Below are 22,570 nucleotides of genomic sequence, written 5' to 3' on the forward strand. Positions count from 1 at the left end.
CCTTTCCTTTCCTTTCCTTTCCTTTCCTTTCCTTTCCTTTCCTTTCCTTTTCCTTTCCTTTTCCTTTCCTTTCCTTTCCTTTCCTTTCCTTTCCTTTCCCTTTGTGCCTGGCTGCCACAGCCTCACCCCCATCACCCCCCACCTGCTGCTCTCCGCTTCACGCTTGACCTGTGAGCTGAAATGCTGATGGCTGTTGAAAATTTCAATTAATATAAAACCAGCTTCGGCCAGAAAACGCGCTAAACTCGTGCGGGAGATGCAGCATCTCCAGGAAATGCAGAATGGCAAAACCCTCAGACAACAACAGCTGAATTTTTAACGGGCTGTGCTCTCAGGTGTGTCTGCAAAGCTCAGCTCTGGTTTGTGACCAGCAAAGGGGGTGATGGTCACTGTGTGTTTGTAGGTGGTGACATTCCTCTGCTACAGCTCCTTGTCCTGGAATAGTTTCTGTGTTTTCATTGGTTTAAAAAGGAATGGTGTGTGGCCAGACCTTCAGGTGAAGGGGATAAAACGAGACACACTAAGGGGATTAGACTGTTCTTACATCTGTAAATGTGCACATAAAACCAGGCCCTGATTTGATGGTGACTTGTACAGGAATTATGCAAAGTACACTTTACATAGTGAGTGAAGGAATGCAGTGTAAAATTTCAGCGTGGTGATTTTAATTCCACTCTAAACACCTTAGAAACTTGCTAATTAAATACTTGTGGGTTCCTCAGAAGTCTGCACATCATCTCCACAAGCAGTTTGTGCTGCAGGATGTGGTACATCCACCTCGAGCACACTACATTAAATCCAGATTTTCCTCTGAAAGAGAGGTTGGTGCCACTGTAGAACTGGGAGAAGGCTTAAAGGAGATGAATGTAAAAATATGGATTAATTCCCACTCAAGAAAAGATTGTGTCTAGAGACCTAAACTCGTCTGTCACAGGAGCTGCTGTAGTGGCCCAGTGCTCCCCGAGCTCAGAGCTGCTTCCCTGTTAATCCCAATCCAAAAACGAACTGGAGAAGGAGCAGTTTTATGTTGTGCAGTGAGGATGGGCAGGGGAGCAATTAAGAAAAAAGGAAAAGGTACTTAAATGTCTTTCCTAACACTCTCCTCTCTGTAAAACTCCCAGAGCTCAAAGCATCTTGTTTTTCCAGACGGGCACAGAAGGAGCTCATGGCTACTGAAGACACCAAAAATGCAAAATTGAAACCCATTTCTGCAATTACAGCACAGCCCTTGGAGCTTTCCCCTTCACTCTCCTTTTCCTTTATTTAGCTGGAGTTATTTAGAGGACAGATCTCTGTTCAAGCAGCTGCTGCTTAAATTTCTGGAGGAGAAGCCTGTTGGCATTAAAGAGCAGAGGTTTGATCAGCTCTGGCCCAGCTGCAGGAGGATGGAGGATTTCTGTTCTCCCTCGGAGCCAGGGCCACTCTGGGGTCACCTGGTGTCCCATTTCCCTGCTCTTCTCTTTTCAGAGCACTGCAGATGTTGGTGTTTGCTCACAAGTTTTAGACCATCCATGAGGGGGGATTTGGCTGCAGGGCACTCAGGGTTGTGTGCTCCTGCTGGAAGGAGTGGTGGTTATCTCAATTTACTGGGCTATAATGTCAATAATGTCATCACTAAAGTTTAATGGGGTAGCCATCACCAGCAATGGCCCTTCCACAGTTCACATTTATTCCTTTGGCCATGGAGAGGCTGAAGCAGGTATTGATTTCCACCCTGGGCTTTCTTGGGAGTCTTTATTGCCAGTGCTGCTCAGAGGCATTTTGAGGTTCCAGCAGAGCAGGTCTGATGGGGCTGGAAAACCTGGGCTGCTGAGTGGTTTTGCAGGGTAAAAAACAACATTTCTTCAGCTTTCCATCCCTGTGTGTGTGTGTGTGAAAGCCCTGCAAAGGTTTAAGAAATGTGGTCCTTGTACTCAGTGCTTCAGCTGTGCCAGATGGACAAAACCAATTAAATGAGCTCTCCCAGGTACTGGGCCATTATGTGGGCAGAGAGATGACCAGGAGAAATCATTTCTTGCTGGCTTTTAAAGCTTTTCAGAGCACAGGGTGTGATCTGATGAGACTTGAGAGGATTCACTTCAGGAGTTTGTTGGGAACAGCAGATGAGGGAGTGTTGGTGACAATGGGTGGCTGCTGCTGGCTGCCTCCTCCTGGGCTCACACACTTGGATCCCAAAATATTCTTACACCTCTTGCTTCCCCTCAGCTCGGGGTGGATCTCCAGCAGAAACTCCAGAAATTGAGTTTCCACAGGGTCAGCACAGGCATCAAGCTGAGCTGGGGGTCACAGCAGCATTTATCACCCTGCCCTGCTGTCCCTGCCCAGCTGGGCTCCCAAATTCCTGATTTATCCCTAAAAACTTTGGCCCAAGGCAATGAATTCTCTTGCCCTCTTTATTGAATTGAATGTTTTATTGCTACATCGTGCTGCAGCCTTATGTGCATATTTCTTTTTTACTTATATTCATTCTATGTTTAGAGTGTTTTTTGGGTTTGGGAACTGAAAGACTGATGGATTACAAAATTGGGAAGGTGCAAAAGCTGCAGTCATAGTTAAAACACATAAATTTTGTGAGATAATGCTGAAGTTGTTCAACTACATTAAAAACTTTTCCTTTAGGTGTGCTGTCTGATAATGTCCATGAAGTCCTTGGCAAAATAAATAATGCAAGGACTTTTCTCACTAAACCCTCCTGAGAGTGGAATTGCATCTGAAACAAAAATATCTCTGTGCCTGTTGTGGGCTGCGGCGTGTTTGGAAATACTTTGCCACGGAAGGAAGAGCAGCTTTCTGATTTGGGTGATTATTTTAATCACCTCCAGCATATGCATCAGGGGCTGCTTTTTTTTTTTAGGAGCTGACAACATCCCAAAATAGGCAACTGGGGAAGAGTCAAGTGAAGGTTATATCCTCTCCCTGGTACTGAGACTGGGATGTCAAAAAAGCTTTTAGGGGAAAAGCAATGGGTAACATTGACACCTGAACTAAAATGGGGTCCTTATGAATATTCCCTCTCTTTTCCAAACTCGAGTGACTCTGCACATGGAGGGGTTTTCTGGGGGAAAACAGAGAGATCTATAACTGGTGCTGGAGCAGTACATTTATAGCTGGAGAAATCTCCACCTTTCCCAGCTCATTGGTGAAGTCGGGAGCTCCTTGAGGTGTGGAAGAGCTCAGAGGTGATGGATTCATTCTGTGGGTTCCCAGGGCTGCCATCCCTCCTCTGGGAGCTGCTCATTTCCTTACCTGGTGAATTTTCCATGCCCCACTTGCTGGAAGGCTTTGCAGTGTCTGTAGCTCTGCAGCACTGAACTCATCCTTTCCTACATCAACAATTCCATGTGGAATCATTAAACAACCAAACTTCTCTTTTTTTTTCCCCTACCAAAAAGCCTTTTTTTTTTTTTTTCCCAGAATTTTTTTCCTGTTGTTCCATGACTGGAGCCACATTGGGAGCTGTAATTTCTAATTACAAATATTTACCAGTCCTGTAACATCCCTGTCACTGAGAAATTAAACCTGGTTCTACCAGCCAAGGGATGCACCAGTGTTAAGCTGTGGGGATCCATTACTTTCCTCAAGATTTGTGCTGTACAAGACTTAAACAAGGAATATTTGAAGAGGGAACCAAAGAGCTGAGGTTGAGGCCATATTTAGTAGTGCATTATAATTTCTCTTGGAAGATCTAGACCAGTAATCTGGGAATTTTGGCTGTCGCCCTGCTACTATTTATGAGCAATTTTAATGCAGTAATTACATGCAGGGAAAATTGTTCACTAGGTTGATGAGATAAATGGAAATTTAATATTTTCTTTCTTGTTTGGTTGTCCAATATTTTTATGGCGCCCTCCTGGAAGCAAGGGGATGTAATAAAAGGATCTGGAACTCCATTGCTCCTTGGAAATCCTGATAGTTTGAAAGATCTGCTCAGTGTAAGTTAAAGGCAGCTCATTAAACAAACAAATGAGCTGTCCTTAGAGCAATCAGTATTTACTATTAACTGAACAGCACAGTAAATAATGAATTGCAGGTAAGGAACTACAGATAAGTATTTGCAGTGAATTCAAATTACTTGACTTAAGCCCGAGGCAGAGAAAAGCAAATAGAAAGAAAGAGAAGAAGGAGGAGGAAAGAAGAAGGGAGAGGAGGGGTGGCAAATGTAGTATTTTTTTGTAGCAATTCGTGTTCATTTGTTGTGCAGAAGAAAAGATTTCTTGGGCAATGTGGTGCCCCCATCCCTGGTGGTGCAAGTGGTGCTGCAGTGAGTCCATGGGAGAACAAAGGAGGATGTGGAATTCCTGGGGAAAAGGAGAAGAGAAGGCTTGGAGGAGACCTTATACATTTTTTCCAGTACTTGAAGGCTGGAAAGGAACTTTGGACAAGGAGAGCCAGGACACAGGAAATGGCTTCTCACTGCCAGAGGGCAGGATGGATATTGGGATATTGGGAAGGAATATCCTTATCTCCCCACCCTGTCAGGGTGGGGTGGGTGGCACAGGGTGCCCAGAGCAGCTGTGGCTGCCCCTGGATCCCTGGAATGTCCAAGGCCAGGGTGGACATTGGGGTTGGAGCAGCCTGGGACAGTGGGAGGTGTCCCTGCCATGGCAGGGGTGGCACTGGATGGGATTTAGGGTCCCTCCCAACCCAAACCAGTCTGAGATTCTTCCCTGGAAGTGTCCAAGTTGTGGCTGCCCTTGGATCCCTGGCAGTGCCCAAGGCCAGGTTGGGCATTGGGACACCCTGGGACAGTGGAAGGTGTCCCTGCCCATGGCAGGGGGTGGGAGAAGATGATTTTTAAGGCCCAGTCCAACCCAGACCATCCTCTATTCTGTGCAAAGCAGGACTCTTGGCCTGACCCAGCTCAGAGAACAGGGCTGATGCTTTTCCCAAGGTCAGGATTTTGCAAGTGGGTCCCTGGCACTCTCCTACCCCAAGGACAGAGCTGAGCTTTGGCAGCAACGAGCCCAAAACCTGCCCAGGGCTGCCAAGTGCCTGCACAGCTCCCTCAGTCATTCCTCTAAATTACTTAGGCAGCAAAATTGTTCATTTGCTGGGAACTGGCACAGGTTGAGGAGTTTGGAGTTTAATCATCATTGGAGGGAGGGGTTGTGCTGCCTGAAGTTTGGGTGCGTGGCTGTGCCTGGAGCCAGGATGGATGGGCTGTCTGGGGGATACTGCTCGTTAAGGAAGGGGCCTGGGGTATTTTGGATGCTGAAAGTGAGAGGGGTTTAATCAGGATCTCTGCAGTTTCACCTGAGGCTTGGTGGGACAGCCAAAGGCATGAAAAGCATCCTAAACACCTAAAGCTTGGCAGCCCTGCCTAAATGTCACCTTGAAAAGGTGAAAAGCTTGGCTCAGATCTCTGCAGGGAGGATGTGCTCACCTGGCTGCCTGCTGAGCACCAGCACTGCCCACAACAGGGACAGAGGAGGGAGCAGGGAGTGGGGCACATCAGGGGAGATCTGTGTGAAGTGTTGGCATCCCATAATTGCTGTCACAGCCAGGATATTCCCTCTGCTGCTCCATCAGGGATAACAGGTACAGGAGCAGGGGGCTTATCTTGCTGGTGATGCCTTGGGAAGGCTGAGCTGGAACAGAGACTGGACAGAGCTGGGGAATAAAGTAGAGATTTATTAAAAGGCCTCCAGGATCCACCTTGGGCAGGACAAGAGCCTGGCCAGGGCTACACCCAAGGTGGACCCAAAATGGGCACAAAATGGACAAACAGTCACCAGGTCTCACACTTTGATAAGTTTTGGTCCATTTGCACCTTGGGGTTGAATTGTCCAATCCCAGCTCCAGGCTGTGAGGTCCCATCCTTCTTGTTCCTCCCTCCAGCCCAGCCTTGTTTGTGCTTTTGGGGCTGAGAGTTGTCCTTGGTGTGCAGCAGGAAAAGGATTTGTTTTGTGTCCCTGCTGTGTGCAGAGCTGAGTGACACTGACTGTGAGCTCAGAGCTGCAGCCCTGGGCACCACAGAACCTGAAATACATGAGAGATAAAACTCAGGGCATCAGTGGGAGGTTGTCACAAGGTAAATATCTCCACAAAGATCCTCTTGCTTCATTCCCATCACCCCAGGACTGCACTTTGTGGGGACCCCTCAGAACAAACCAGCCGAGGTCCAGCCCAGCTGCAGGGAGGTTTCCAAGTGGAATTATCTGCTGGGTGTGCACAAGTCCATCACTGCTGGTCCCCCTGGTCTGGCTGCTTCCAAATGCTGCTGCTGTCAGCCCCCAGCATTAGTATTCAAGCCAGGGAGCAGGAGTGAGGTGCGAGACGGGCCGACTAATTACAGCAGCCTGCAGAGGCAAGTCAGGCTGCACCGCATGATGAAGGATATCCTGCTCACTTGGAACGTTTCTGCTTTGCTCTGCCACTTCATTTAAAAAATAAGAAGAAAAAAAAAAAAAAAAAAAAAGGTGTGAGCTAATTGGTTTGGTTAAGGAATCGAGCTATGCTTTTTTTTTTTTTTTTTTTTTTTTTTTTTTTTTTTTTTTTTTAATTTAATCTGAATTTATACAATGCTTTGTGACAATCACCTAGAACAAAATTTGCTGTAACCTTAGCGGGCTGCAACACCTCGTGGAATCCCAGCCTCTGGCTGGCATCCTGACCTGCCTGCTCCTGTCCCCAGAGCTGTCAGCAGATGGGGGAGAGGAGGCTCTGGCTGCCACCAGCCCCACCATCTGCAGGCAGGAAGGCTGGGCAGGCTTTGTGAGCCTGAATTTCTGCATCCAGAGGGTTTTCTGTCAGAGCATCTGTTCCACTGCCAGTGACACGAATCTGGGGCTGGGCTTGTGCCAGGGGCAGGTGAAGAGGGAGAAAGGCTCATCCTGCAGTGACAGCAGCCATCAGGTGGCTCCTGGCTGGGGCTGCTGTGTGTCCCCTGTGCTGTCACACAGCCCGGGTTTTGGCAGTGTTATAAATGTGTATTATAAAATTGGCTTTTCGCAAGATGTGTGCTATATGATTAATAATGTTGTGGTAAGGATATAGGATATAAGTTTTTTTATTTCTGCTGTTAGTAAAAGAAGATTAGGCATAGTGGTAGTAGTTGATGTAGTCTGCTTAAACTGTCTGTTTGGTCGGGGTAACATCCAGTGAACATGTAAAGAAGACTCTGCTATTGATACACCAACTATCAGCATCTCCCATCTGAAGAAAGTGTGGACCAAGGCCCGAGCTGGAGGTGATAATGAAGACACAGCCACAAAACATACATGCTCTAAAAAGGCAAACCCAAGGAGGGACCATGCAAAACAGTTCCTGGAATATGGAAACCAGTTTATGGAATTATATGAATATTCATAAATTGATGTGACAGAAAGGGTATTTAAAGAATATCTCTGATATAGCAGAGTGTGGACTTGGCTGAATCCAATTCACCCAGCTGACTGTACTTGACTTTTTTTAATCTCCTAATTGTCTTAATTTTTTTATTAAACATATTTCTTAAAATTTACCAAAAAAGTGAACCTCGTTTTTCACAGCAGGCTGAGCTTTGGAAAGCTCCAGCGCTCACAAGTCAGGGCCAGGAGGACTCAGACTGAGGGAATATCAAGTGCCACCAGCAGAACTGCTGGTGTTGCCTGATTCTGGCTGATTTACACCCAGCTGAGGCTGTCCCCTGTCCCCTCCAGTGCCCCTCTGCAGAGCAGGGCACTAAGCAGATTAGGCAGCTTCTTCCATCAGCAAATACTCTAGGCCTAAGATACTTAAAAGACATCTGTTTTTTTAACCTCATTTCTAACCAAACGAGGCTTATGTGATTACAGTGTCTGTGGCTTGCCCCTCCTTGGCCAATTTCAATGCTCAGCTGGGGATTTTGGTCTCCCAGATGTGAATTTGCAGGAAGTTTTTGTGGGCTGGTGTACCTGTCCTGGAGAGAGGGAGGGCAGGCAGCGCTCATGTCAGAGTTGGTATCAGAAGGGAGAAAGGGATATTTCCCTCTGTTTGTAGGGAAAAACAGCCATGAGGAGGAAACCCCCATGGGCTGGAGGGTGTGTGCTGAGCTCTGCCTCACACAGTGCCACCTCCTGCTGTCCCCACATGCCAACTGCTCCTGTGACACCGGGATTGCTTTCCTGATCCCCGGATTAGCAGGCTGGGATGTGCAAAGATCCAAGAGCTGCGTGTGGGGCAGGCTCAGCTGGGCAGGGGATTGCCCTGGTGCAGCTTTGTGGAGCAGAGCTGGCTGTGGCTGCACTGCCTGGTCACTCTGTGCCTCCTGCACAGTGACCTTGTCTGCAAAATTGTTCTTTCCAAGTTATCCTGACAACTGAGGTCTGAATTCTCCTGAGGCTGATGTCCCTCAGCACTGATAGAGGGTGCACAGGGAAACAGAGTTTGTGCTGGTTAATAATTCACTCAGGTACTGTGGATGGTGACCAGAATCCTCCCTGCACACACTTGTGCAGAATTACAGAATCACAGAGTGATTTGGGTTGGAAGGGGCTTTAAAAATCATCTTCTTCCACTCCCTGCCATGGGTAGGGACACATTCCACCATCCCAGGCTGCTCCAAGCCTTGTCCAGCCTGGCCTCGGGCACTGCCAGGGATCCAGGGGCAGCCACAGCTGCTCTGGGCGCCTGTGCCAGGGTCTCCCCACCCTCACAGGGAATGAGTCCTTCCTGATTTTTGATCTAAATCAGAATTCTTTACTTCTCTGTGAATTTCACCGAAATGCTCATTAGAGCTGGATCTGTCTCCTTTCTGCAGACACACAACATTTTCGCCTTATAATTCAGAACCTGAGGACGGCTAATGGAATGTGTAAAACCCACACAGAGCAGTTCTGGGACTGTGGGGGGAAAAAAGCAAAGGTTTCATGTTCTGGTTCCTAGTAATGAACTAAATGAGGTTTTGTCCTTCTTTGAGCTTAAATGAAAGATAAAAGACAGATGAGATTTATGAACAAGGTCATTAGTGTACCAAATTTCTCTCATTAGATCTGTTACATTACTTTCCAACTTACACAACTCTCATTAGAAAAATTTATGAACTGGAATGATTACAAATACACCGTATTCCAAACCATCCCTGCTTTTAATTGCCAAACAGAAAAAAAAAAAATAATGATACTTCTGTGCATGGGGGGTTTTTTTTGTTAAGATCTAAATAGAACTTGTTCTTGCAGCCAGGGGATGGGATGAGAGGAAAATGGACCGTTTAGTGCAATTTAGTTGCAACCCAAAGCATTGTTTTAATTTTCTAACCCAGGTTGATATTGTGGGCTAATATTGCTGTTTGTTCTCCTCACCAGACTCCCACTTTCCCATCCCTGGGCCTGATTTGAAGTGACAGTGAGCGGAAGCAGAAGGTATCTCTCTTTCTGTTTGGACTCCTTGTTTACAGAAGAGCAATGGAGATACTATTAAGCACAAAAGGCATCACCATATGCCTGTTTTTCTTTGTATTGAGTTTGGCAGCAGCTATTGAAATACCATTATCAGGTGAGTTGTAGCTATTTGCTGTGCACTTTGCTGGTTTTTTTTTGCTATTCCTTTGCAGCTATCCCTAAAGGAAAAAAACCCAAAACATTAAATCCTCCTTTTAGCAGTCGTGCTCCATTTGGAATTTAATCTGGCCACAATGTGGCCTGTGGGAAATTCAGGTGTGATCAAAAGCTGAGCTATCCTGTTTGGGCCTTGCTGAAATGGAGCAGCAAAGTTGTCTAATAACATCTCTCTGGTGTTTTCCACCCAACACAAGGCTTGGCTCTGAGGGTTTGGGTTCGTCCTTCACTTCAGTTCCTCATTCAGGCTCTGCATCCCCCTGAAGGATTGTTTGATGTGCATTTATCCCTCCTTGCTCAGCTGCCACTCCAGCCTGGGGAAGGAGCAGGTGGATGTCTCAGGGCAAATGTTGCTCCCCAGGGGAGGATTTCACACTCTGTGTCCTACTCCTGCCTCCCTCGCCGGCTGGGATGAATTCAAACTGCTTGTTTTACATGTATCATGAGCTTCCAGGACACGTGTAAAATATGGGATGAGGCTCCCAGGGAAGCCAGAGAACCCCCCTCCTGCCTGGAGTACAGCCCAGACCTCCTGAGCTTTGCATTTTTCAGACATAAATGGACCAGGAGGGTTGAAAACTGCGTTTTGCTTTGTTGTTTTGGATGCAAAAAAAACCCCCAAAAACACAAAACACAACAATGGTAGGGTTTATGAATTATGGGGAAAAAAATAAAGAAGTAAACCTAAGGAATAATAAATTCAGGCTCTTTTCAGGGTCTCAGAGCAGGACATGGGCCAGTTTCAGGGCATCCTGAGCTCTGAGCACTCTGGAGCCTGCCAAGAGCCTTGGCTGCAAAAAGCAAACCAACCAAGCAGGTTTAGAGGATATTTTTATAAAACTGTCCAAATTTGCATTGGAAAATAGAGATTTTTGGTTGATTTTTTTCAGGAAGGAACTGCAGTGGCTCCTTGTGTTTCAATAAAACCCAAGTGGAGCTGTGAGTGTAAAGCACAGGCAGAACTCTCTGGGCATCCACTGCTTTTATGAACCCACCCCAGGGAACCACCTAACCCTTAATTAGCTGTAATGAAGCATTTTATACTATAATAAAAAAGTTATTTCTGATCAGTGGAGCTGGTGGGTTTGGAATTGTTCAGCTTTGAGACTGTGTGATATCACAAGACTCTGCATTTCACTCCAGCTTTGAGCTCCCTGGACTTAAAGCATCACCCAAAGAGCATTTTAATTCTCTTCCTGGCTGTTTACAACAATGGGGTGATCCTGTTATCCCAGCTCCACTGCAGGGAACATTCTCCTTGCTCTGTTACACAGGCTTTTTGCAACACTTTAATTCCCTCAGGAAAAAAAAAAAAAAAAAAAAAAAAAAAAAAAAAAAAAAAAAAAAAAAAAAAAAAAAAAAAAAAAGTTGGTGCAGCCTCTCTGTGTGACCACCCTGGGGCAGATGTGAAACCATGAAACCGGCCTTGCAGTCCAGGGCTTTTCCTGGCAGTTTTCTCCAGGATGGAGGCAGCAGTTAGTTATTTTGTGTGTCTGTGTCTGTGTCTGGATTAAATCCAGTTCTGACTTCACCTCTGAATAAATTTGACAAGCCACAGTCCCATGGCCTTGGCTTTGGTGTGGTCCCAGCACTGTCCCTTTTTGGCCACAGGGGCAGTGACAGTGATCAGAGGGTGCTGTCCAGGGAGGTGATTTTCATATTTTCTCCCTTTCTGCAGGAATAATGCAATGCTGCTCCACTCGAGGGGAGCCCAGTTTGGCTGGAATGATGTTTTAACCCAATTTCCTCTCTGTGTTTAGTTTCCCAGCTCCCAACAATCACGGAGCAATCCCACACCCAGGTCGCCTACCCCTTTGATGAGGATTTCACCATTAAATGTGAGGCCAGAGGGAACCCCCAGCCCAGGTGGGTACTGCTTGGAGAAGCAAACAGAAGCTCAAAAATTTTCCTTTTAACCTTTGCCAAACATCGTTGTGTCTGTCAGGAGCTGCTGCACAAAGACCTCACTGGGGTTAAGGTTTGACTTTCCATTCAGCTTTTGTTGCTCCATCATTTTCCCCTCACCCTGTGAATAGATATCAACACAGTTTTCCTTGCTGGGGGATGTTTCATTTTTCTGGCACGTCCCAAATTCACCCCCATGGTTAAAAAAATAATAAAAATCTTGTAATTAAAATAAATAAATAAATAAATCTTGTAAAAAATCTGCAAAGGATGGGGCTGTGTCATGGTAACCAAAGGGGCCCAGCTGTTCCTCTGCCTCTTGCACAGCAACCCTAAAAATCCCAAACACATTAAACTGTGTATTCAAACAGCACATTTGCATTTTATCAGATATTTTGTCTGTAGCCAACGTCAGCAGGGTGTGGTGATGGTACAGATAGAAACATGAGGAGTTATTCAGATAAATATCCAAAGATAAGCTCTGTGCATTTTACACCAGTGTGGAAAAGAGAAAGATTTTTATGTGAAAATGTGATTAGCAAGAGTGTAATAACAACACAGTAAAAACTCCTCCTGAGGCTTCCACCCCTGAATGGTGTTTGGGCTAAATTAATAGCTGCTTTGAATGACATTTTTTTTCTCTTTAATCCTTCTCTTCTCCTTTCTTTGCAGCACAATTTAAACTTTAAAAGGCATTCTTTTATTTAGATCAAGGCGGTTTGGTAATTTTTAATTGAGCTCTGAAAGGGGATTTGTAACATGATAACAAATTCCCTTTGTTCTGCTGTTTGTCAGTGCATCAGTGAAAAGTTTCCTGGTGTATTTAAATGATGTGTTGGTGCCTGAGAGGTGAGGGGATCCCATTTTTCTTCCATCCCAGAGCAAGAATCCCACATTTCCTCCATCCTGGAGCAAAGCAGCTCTGCCAAGAGCAATAAAGTGCCAAAACAACACTTTTTTTGACATTATTTATTCTCTTAAAACAAAAAAATGAAAGGTACATCTGCCACTAAATTGATGTAATTTCCAGCTGTCTGATTTTACATCAGTTTAGGCAAATTTCAATCCATGTGAGAATTGCAGGTACAGGAGCTGTGACAATTCCTTCAGCATTCATCAAAATCCTTCCCCAGCAGCATCAAAACTACAAATGGTTCTGTGGAGAGGAGAAACTCCTTGGAATCATCTCAGTTTCTCCTGATTCAGCCACGGTGGAGGGTGGGAGAAGCTCTGGTGGATTTTTGCCTTTTCAAAGCAGAAATTCCTCTCCAGCCACAGCCTTTGCAGACCTCCAGGTCCTGTCAGTGTGTTCCTGTTGTTGGAACCCTGGGGATTGAGAATTTTAGGCTTTTTGTGCTGACAGGCACTGACCCCCAAGAAAACACTGACCTGAGGCCTTGGAGAAGACTTCCAAAATTGAGTGACAACACTGGGATTGTGGATATGGAGTTAAATAGAAGTGTGTGATATCACAGGGTGGAAAACCTAGAGTTTAAGGGTTTAGAATATAGTAATATATATAGTTATATATATATATATATATATATCAAGATGGAGGATTTAGTGCATAGGCTAAATCCTTCTTTTTCACCTTCTTCTTTGTGGGTCTGGGTGGGATTTTGTAATTGGGTAGAAAAATCCACATTGTGGGTCATGAGTTGGTTATTGGGTTAAAAGTAAAAATATTTTGGTGTCATTTCATAGTTGGACAGTTCATGCTTAAAAGGACTTTTAGAGAGATAGAAACAGAGCCATTTTTCAGTTTTTTAGCCAGAACTCTCAACTTGTGAGACTGTAACACAGGTAAGAATTAATAAATCTGAGTCGGAACATGAAAATCCATTTAATCCCGGCTCTAACAGAAAAGGAGATCACAAAGCCATTCCCTGCCTGTCACTGTCCTTGCTCCAAGCTCTGTGCTCTCTGTCACAGCCAGCTGTCCAAAAGCAGAATGTGTGGAAGGAGAGATGTGCCCAGGAGGCAGCACGAGGCAGAGGAGCACAGTGGTCACTCTGCCATCCAACTCTCTCCCCTTAAATTGACTTTTTCTCTTTAATTTTGATAAAACCCTCTTGCCCCCACTCTGATTAATTATCAAAATACTGCCTACTATAACATTTCTTTCATTTCTCAGCTTTAATTGGACTAAGGATGGAAAACCATTTGATTTATCATCTGACCCGAGGATAGTTATGTCGAACAACTCCGGCACTTTTGTGATCCAAAACCGGGGGATCATCAACAATTTCCAAGGGAAATATCGTTGCTTTGCCTCCAACGTGCTGGGAACTGCCATGTCAGAGGAAATCGAGCTGATTGTTCCAAGTAAGGGTTTCACTTTTGGATTGAATTTGTAATTATTGCATTTATTATTAAGATGAGAACCGCCTTTCCTCAAAATAAATGGGACAGAAGCTCTCACTGAGGTGGTGCATGGCAGGACATGAGTTGTTTGTTACTCGGTGAACATTCAGTGAGAAAAATCGTGTTTTCTCCTTGGAATGATTTAATTTAACTCCTGGTTTTGGGGACAGAAAGCAAATCTGGATGCAGGATTTCAGACCACTGAACTATCAACTCCCACAGGTTATTACTGCAAAATAGCAACGGATGCAAATGTTGGAAAGCTCCAGGGGGAAGTGATTTGATCAGCTGTGAGTTCATTAATCTGATGTCAGCAGCATTCAGAGTTTGAGATAAATACTGATGGGGAGAAGAATAAAGCCCTGGAATGGAATGGAAAACAAGCTTCAAAATAAAGCAGGGGAAATTACTGATCCCAGAAATTTGTGCTTCCACTGTTAGCACGGAGGGAGGGCAGAGGGGAAATGGGGGATTAAGGACCAGGTTTCTAAAAGTGGGATGAAATTTATGGATAGAATCAAAGAATCATTGAGGTTGGCAAAGAGCTCTTAAAATCATGGAGTCCAACCCTAAACCAAACCCAGCCCAGCCAGGCTCAGCATTCAGCCACATCCCAAAGCTGAAACAACCGGTTTGTACCAACCCATTTCATCACCTGTAGTTTGGAATATGAGCCCACATTTTGGTTCTGAATTCAGGATTGAAACATCTGAAATGAGAAGAGTAAAATCAGAAGCAGAATCTTCCCAGTGGGATAAAAAAAACCAAGGAACTCCCTGAGCCCCATGGTGGAGCAGGGTGAGAACCTGAAGCAGGTTTTATGATGCAGTTCACTGGCAGAGATGGAGAAAAGCAGCAGTGCAGTGAATTTTTTCAGCTTAGATCCTGCATTTCCAAGCTCCTTACAGCAAAGAGCTCTTAAAACCATTGATTCCAACCCTAAACCAAACCCAGCCCAACCAGATTCAACATTCAGCCACATCCCAAAGCTGAAACAAGTGGTTTGTACCAACCCATTTCATCACCTGTAGTTTGGAATATAAGCCCACATTTTGGTTCTGAATTCAGGATTGAAACATCTGAAATGAGAAGAGTAAAATCAGAAGCAGAATCTTCCCAGTGAGAGAAAAAAAGACAAGGAACTCCCTGAGCTCCATGATGGAGCAGGGTGAGAACCTGAAGCAGGTTTTATGATGCAGTTCAGTGGCAGAGATGAAGAAAAGCAGCAGTGCAGTGGGGTTTTTTCAGCTTAGATCCTGCATTTCCAAGCTCCCTGCAGTATTTTGTTATCTCATACCTGGCAGCTCCATGCTCAGGTGGAATCCATGTGGCAGGGGATGCATCCCCAGCCTTCTGAGCCCCACAGTGACAGGAGGTGGCTGCTTTTGTATGAAAAAAACACTTTCTGGCAGATCAGTGAAGATGAAATGGGCTATGAAAAACACAAATAAACATTTCTGTCCTGCCTTCAGCACATGAAATCATCCTGAGGAGCATTCAAGGCACAGCCAGGGCTGGGAGGGTTCCTGGGAAGGAGCTGCTGAGGATGTAAATGTATTTTATGAGTGCTCCTCATGAAAGACACTCTTTATTTTCCTTCCATGCAGTTTTATGGATTTCTTTTTCCTCCTTGGGAAATCTATTTCGTGTTGCAATGTGCAGCACAGTAATCCCTGATGCCACAGCTCGGATTAGCAGGATTTCAGGTGTTGCTCTGTGGTTTAGTCTCCACCACCTCGCAGCTGTTTTGAGCTATTTCCAGAGCAGAGGAGAATTGCAGAAAGCTTTGGGACAGTAAATTGAGGTTTATTGAACTGTTGGCTCCACAGGGAGGACAGGGCAGCTGATGGCAGCTGGAGTGTCAAGAAGGGACAGGAGATTGATGCAGTTAAACTTCAGACAGGACACAGTTTTTCACTTTGAAATCTGGCCAGGGCAGTGGGGTTAATACAACTTCTCTTAAGCAAAATATCTCAAATTCATTACATCTGAGAGGAGTTAAAAATGCTCAGTGTCATGGCTGTGCCTCCAGCAGCAGAATATTCTGATACTCCATTGCTGCTGAACAAAAAGGATGTTTAAGATGGAAAACAAGGAGTTGATGTCTGTATTTGGAATTATTGAATCTGTATTCAGAGAAGAGATTTTTTGCTTTTAATGAAAAAACAGCCTAGAGTGGCTTAAGTAGATATTAAATATGTTGGGAGTGGATGGCAACAAATTTATGGAGAGGTTACAAACGTGGTTGATATCAAAAGCAAGAGGAATTTTAGTGCTAATATATGCAAAATCCTAAACCCAGAAAAAAAAAAAAAAAAAAAAAAAAAAACAAACAAAACAAAACAAAACAAAAAAAAAAAAAAAAAAAAAAAAAAAAAAAAAAAAAACCAAAAAAAAAAAACCTACATGGTACAGATAATGTATTAGAGGGATTTACCCAACTCACACATCTCCTAAAGCACATTTGCTGTCATTAGAACTCCTCTGCCACCAGCTCTTTCATTCACAGGTGCAGGGTAGAAGCTGCAAATTAAATCAGCATTCAGAGAGGAGTAGAAAGCACCTTTGATTTTTCTAAAGTGCTTGGATGCTCTGCAACTGTGGCCCAGAGAAAGAGCTGCTGGTGCACAGCTCTGCTGGAAGGCAGGAGGGGCTGGGGATGAATTACCCCTGTTCACCCCCAGGTTTTGGTACATGTGAGATCACTCTGTGCATTCACAGTGACCATGCAGAGGTGGCAGAGCTGTGCCAGCTGAATTCAAGTCAGATGTAAAGCTCCTTGGCAAAGTCACCGTGCCAAGGAAAGGAGGAAAAAATAAAAAACTAACCCAGCGAGGCAGAGCAGGGCAGTTTTTTTCATAAATTACATTTCCACTGCAGAATACAGGGTCTGTGAGGCTGCTGCTGAAAAGGAGAACAAAAGACTGTTTACTCACAGTAGTCATTCTGGGGAAGCAATAGAAATGTCAGCAGAAATGATCATTAAATCTCACCTACATAATGAAAATACCCCACCTCCCGTATGCAGGGTGACATTAAGGAGAGGGGGAAGAATGGGTTTGCAGCTCTAACAAAGGCCAGATTGTTACAAGATACATTCGGCATGAAAATGAATTTAAATGGTGAGAACACAGACTTCAGCTCCCCTCCTCCACCATTTCGGGAATCTGCTGCTTGAATTAGTGAGCAGGCCCAATGCCAGGGGAAGGAGAAGAAGAAGCACAGTTTAAACTTCTTTAATTAACTGTGCTGCAAAAGGCTCTTCATGGCAGACTGAGTGAAGATTTATGCTCAGTATTTCTAAAGCTGCTTCTCCAAAAGACCTGAGGATGGAAATATTGGCTGGATGTGAAATTATCCCGTGGCAGGCTGTGCTCTGCCAGTGATGTTAATGCAAGAATTCCCAAAGAAAGCCAGACCTGAGTGAATATTCAAAAACCCAGGTGTGAATATCCTGAAATCAGTGAAAGATGCTGAAGCAGGAGGTCTCAGTTTTGTGAAGGCTTTGGTGTAACCTGAAGGGAAAACCAAAGAGAGGCTTTGCAGGTGATGGGGATGAAATTTAACCCTCTTGCCTCCTATAGCAGTGACCTTCACCTATGGCAGCTTTTCTGGCCACCTGAATCACCGGGCTGGCTCTGATCCTTGCCTGTGGCCATGGTTTTGAAAAGGATAACAGAGATTTACACAGAAAAAAAAGCTGTCACTGATTCCATTCCACATCTCCTCCTGACAGCCAGGCTTTGCTAACTCTTTCAATTTAAGGCAGCAATTAAAAAAAATCCATAAACAGGCAGGGTCATATCTCATAAACAGTTCAAAGGCTGCAATGGAAATTACAGATTTAACTACTGCTCCTGCTCTGTGGAGCAGAATATCAATTGGGGCACAGAGATGAGCCCTGGAAACTTCCCAAGCCTCACTCAGTGCAGCTCAACATCAGGCACTGCAAGGCATGGTTAAGATTCCTTAAAATGTTGGGCTGTTTGCTGTGCAAGATACAGATCCGTATGAAAACTCGTAATTAAATACTAATTTAAGTGTCTAAGGAGCTGGAAATTTCGAGGTTATAGAAATTTCTTGATTATTTCTGCTTTGCATCACTTTTACATCCTTTAAGGGTTTATCTGCCAGGAAAAATATGAGACTGCTCATGATGGATCAGGATTAGCTCTCCTTTACCCCAGGATATCGTCAGTAGAATCCACAGGGAAGGTTAAAAAGCCAGGCCTGGGTTACAGTGATGCTTTTCTACAACAATTTCACAATGTATTTGCTAATTGCTGATTGAATTCACTCCCATTTTACAGCTGGTATTGATGGAAATGAGACACAGAGATCTCAAGGACAAGTTACCTGGAGAAATGCTTTTCTTTTGATCAATTTTTCAACACTTGACCCCAAAACATGTAAAATACCCGACGGAATGGGGTCCATTCTCACATAAACTAGAATAAATTGCCATAATTGATACAGTTTTAGTGTGAGGTCACTGTGATCAGCAGTGAGACAAAAAACTGAGCTGAAGGACAAGAACTGAGCTGTAGGACAAGGTGGAAAGGATCCTGGATGGATCCCTGAGTAAACCTGAGTAAAACTGGAGTTCCCAGCTCTGTTTGCTGCATTTCTGAATCTCTATTTCTGCTAAACTCAAACGAATCCTTTCTATTGCACTGTGTGGGTCTCTCTCCTTTTGCTTTAAGTTGAGAAACTGCATTTTCTGAGAATCTTCATTTTTTGAAAGGATGAGGGACTCAGGCTCCTTTATGGGTTTTCTCCCAGCCCTCCCCAAATTTCCCAGGGGTGCTTCAGCCTGGCCTCAAGCACAGCCCAGTCATTAAACTTTGATTCACCCCAGGGATTAAGCAGATCCTGGCTCCTTGCACAAATGACTCTGGCCACTGATAATCTTCCCTTCCCATGGTTCACACACTGTCAGAGCACTTCAGTTCTGGGTTTTTGAGTGTAGCCTTGTCAGGGAAAAACCCCTGGGTCAGCAAAGCCTTTCCCAGGAGTATTTGAAGAGGTGTCACGGTGGGATTTTAGGGGACTCTCCATAGCTGGGAGTGCAGGTTTTCACCTTCCCCGTGGCTGTTCCACTCACAGCCCTTGATTTGAGAGTGCTGAGAGTCCTCCTGCCTTTCTCAGAGTCACCAAATCCCAATGTTTTCCCCTGTGCCCTGAAAATGTGGGAAGCAGCACCCAGAGCTGAGCTGGGTTTTCTCTCCCCTCTCTTCACATTCCTTTTTTTGGGTTTTCCATGGAATATTGACATCACAGCTTCAGTGCTGTCACTGCAGAGACATCGGATGGATTTTTCAGTGGCCATGTGCTGCTCTGAGAGCTCTGGGCACAGTTTAATTTGTGTGATGCTGTGGAATTTAACCCCAGCTCTGACGGTTTCTGTGATCAGCCACAAATCAGTGGGGATTGATTCTGGAATATCCTCTAATTAGAACGTAGGAGCCCTGCAAAAAAATGTTTCAAAATATTGCCTGAATACACGTCCTGAGGATTGATGTGCAAAAGGAAAAGTCTAATGTGACAGAAGCTTTTTTATTTTTCATAAATCTGAATTCAGAAGCAGATATTTTTCTAGTCTTCAAAACCAGTGGGACCCCAGCAAAAAAAATTACACTTGTCAGAAGGTTTGGCTCAGGAATTTATCAGGGATTTTCATCTCTTGCAAAGCTTCAAGGATTAAACCGTTCAAATTTATTCATTACGGGGATGAAAATCAAAGTTTTTCAATGCTTTTTGTGGCAAACTAAGAAAAAAAATAAAAAAATACAAACAGCATGGAAGGACCCAAATGCCCTGATCACCTGTGGTGCAAGTACTTGTTGGAGGTGGAGGACATTTGGGGTCAAATTGCTGCTTCCCCCAGTGAATCCAGCTGCCAACATCTGGGCCCACGTTGGAGATGAATATTTGTGCTGTCAGCTAATGACACCAGGGCTGTGACTTGTCCCTGTCCCCTGGTGGGACTCAGTAAATTTCTGTATAATTCTCTAATTACTGGCCCCAGAAATTCAGTGAGAAGCCCAGTGGTTATGGCACCCTGCTGGGATATCAGAAACCCAGATTTAGTTCTGCTAAATGAGGCAAAAAAAATGGGTTTGAGCAAGTCCTAAATAAGTCATCCCATATTAGCCCATTTGCTGATCTCATTGCTTTGGTCAGAAATCCCTTATCCTTCACCTGATCCAGCTTATTTAAAGTTTTGTTGTGAGTGACGTGCTTTGGGGAATAAATAAGCTTTAGATCAAGAAATTGGCTTTTTCCTGCTGGAAAACATTCCACCCCTGCAGTCAGCAGATGTATTTCCCAGGGCTGGCAGAGTGCAGGTTATTGAAGGTCCTGGATATGAATATGCAGCTCTTTTTTTGGTTTTTATTTTTACCTGAAATTTCACCTACAGGGTGTTGCGATGCTCATTAGCTGCATTTTGCCTCTCCTAAGAATTCCTATCCTATTAATAAGCCATCCTGGAGATAACATCTCTGCAGAGTCTGCATTCAGTGATTGCTTCTTTTCATGTTTACTAATCCTGAGGTGTGTGAAGTGTCCTCAGAGCCCTGTCCCTGCATTTCCCCCCCTCTCTCCTTTCTTTTGTCTGATATTGCAGATTCTCTGCTGGATCACTGATGTCTCCAGTTGTGGAGTTGCTCTCAGAGCTCCCTGTGATGATTTGGGCACCAGGGAGGTGATGTTTGCTGTTCCAGTTTGACTCTGCACAGCCAGGGCCGTTCCCCATCCTTTGCTGTTTAATTGCTGCTCATTTTTTTATGCTGGTTGATGCTGGTGTGAAGTGAAACTTTGGCCGGTTTGAACTTGCCTGAAATGAAAGCGGGAGGCGACGTCAGCCCTGAAACTGCCTGAGCTCAGATCCTTCAAGGAGTGGTTCCACTTTTCAGGCTGCTTTCTCTGTGATCATCTCCAGGCTGGCTCTGGGGTGGGCTCCAGCCCAGCTCTGCTCCCACATTTTCCCATAAGAGCTTCCCCAGTGGCATTTTGGGCACCCAGATTTGCCCAGGTGTGCCAAGCACAGATCAGGCTTTGAACAGAACGCTGTGGGTGATGAAACACTGATCCATGAACAATTTAAGTTGTGTTTTAGCCCAGCTAGAGCAGCCCTGTGAGCTTTGTGCCAAGCCTGAGTGTGCACCCAGAGCCTGCAAGAATCCTCAGCAGAGGAGGGAACAGAGGCTTTACACCAGCCTTGCTCTGATCCTGGGGATGGAGAAGTGATACAGGCATGGCCAGAGTGTAATGACCCATCAAGCTCTGGGGGTTGACCTGCAGCCTCCCAAAAATGGCTCAATAATATTTATGAGATGGCTTTTCAGGTGTGTTTTGTGAACCAAAGCTTTTAATAAAAGAGAAAATAACAAAAGATACAGAAACAAAAGAACAAAAGCCATGCACAGGTGTTGGAGAAGCATCTGACACCTGGCTAAGGCACCCCAAAAAATCACTGAGCACCTCTGAGCTCCTTAAATAATGTTTTAGGAGGGCTTTTGTCTTGCTGCCGATAGAAACAGCCACAGGTTTTGAGAGACAAAACTTCTTTTGGTGTCCCTGCGCTGTCTCTGGGCCAACCACGGTGAGAGACGCACAGAAAGTTCTGGTGCTTCAAGGGTAAAACTGAAACTCCTTTTCCATTTTTGAAAACATCTCCCTGGCCATGGGAGGCTGCAGTGCAGCAGAGAAGAGCTGGGACAACTCTTAAGTTTGTCCTGATGTCTGTCCCCACCTGCAGTGACTTGCAGTGGGTCCTTAGGGATGTTTTATCCAAAGCTTCCAGAACATTCCTCACCTCCCTGGTTTCTGATCTCCTGGGAGCAGCTGGGGCCACACCAGTGCTCAGCCCTCTGTGCCAGGCTTGTCCTTAGGGACCCTGTGGCCTTGGGTGGTCCCTGCCAGACAGCACAAAGGAGCCAAAGGAAGTGTTTGAAAAGGATTGTGTTACAGTAAAGGCCAAGCAAAGCACAGGACATCACAAACAAGTGTTAAACACCCCCATTCAGTGCCTGGATTTGGAGAGGATGCTCCAAGAACTTGGTGAATGAAGGGATTCCTGTTCTGAGTGTCCCAGAACTGAGAGATTCCTACTCTGAATAAAAGTCATCATTGCTCTGTGCCTCTGTGGAAATTAAAATTGGTGTTAAAGGCAGAGAATGCAAAGGATGCTGTAAAGGTAAATATTTTATTAAAGCTGTGTCAAGGGGAGAGCAAAAGGTAACGTTTCCAAAGGTGCCAATAAAAAAGGAACTTCTTTGCTTTTTTGTGCAGGTGTGCCAAAATTCCCCAAAGAAAAAATCGAGCCTCTGGATGTGGAGCATGGAGATTCTGTGATCCTGCACTGCAACCCCCCAAAAGGCATCCCCCCTTTGCATATCTACTGGATGAATATTGGTGAGTTAATGGGGTTTGCACAGTCCATACAAGGGGGCTCAAAGTATTTGTCTTTCAGAGCAGTTTCATTGCAGATTCATCATGCACAGGAATTGTAATTGTGCAAGTGCTTGGGAGGGATAGATGGATGTTGAAGAACAAAATTTAAAAAAAAAACAGAGGATGGAGATCTGGTTTTACATGACCCAAAGTTAAATTATTGAGTGCATTGACACAGCATCTCAATAAATATGAGATATCTAATAATTTCTATATTGGTGAGTCTGCCAGTGATGAGGAGTCCTGCATTTAAAGGAGAGGATATCAGTTGTCAATATGCTATTTTTATCATCATTTCCCTCTTTCCATAAATTGATGATTGATTTATG

At 44.8% G+C, this 22,570-nt stretch overlaps 1 protein-coding gene across 1 annotated transcript in view; it reads left to right on the forward strand.

Annotated features, from left to right (window-relative positions):
- CHL1 (cell adhesion molecule L1 like) overlaps positions 1 to 22,570 on the forward strand; it is a 140,004-nt gene that overhangs the window by 73,975 nt on the left and 43,459 nt on the right. Inside the window, exons 3-6 of the mRNA XM_083869572.1 lie at positions 9,264 to 9,453; positions 11,276 to 11,381; positions 13,555 to 13,745; positions 22,080 to 22,202. Coding sequence (XP_083725698.1) covers positions 9,363 to 9,453; positions 11,276 to 11,381; positions 13,555 to 13,745; positions 22,080 to 22,202 — 511 coding nt within the window. The 5' untranslated portion in view covers positions 9,264 to 9,362. The remainder of the gene's footprint in view (positions 1 to 9,263; positions 9,454 to 11,275; positions 11,382 to 13,554; positions 13,746 to 22,079; positions 22,203 to 22,570) is intronic.

This window comes from Zosterops lateralis (genome assembly GCF_965231275.1).
Source record: "Zosterops lateralis genome assembly, chromosome: 11".
Lineage (NCBI taxonomy): Eukaryota > Metazoa > Chordata > Aves > Passeriformes > Zosteropidae > Zosterops > Zosterops lateralis.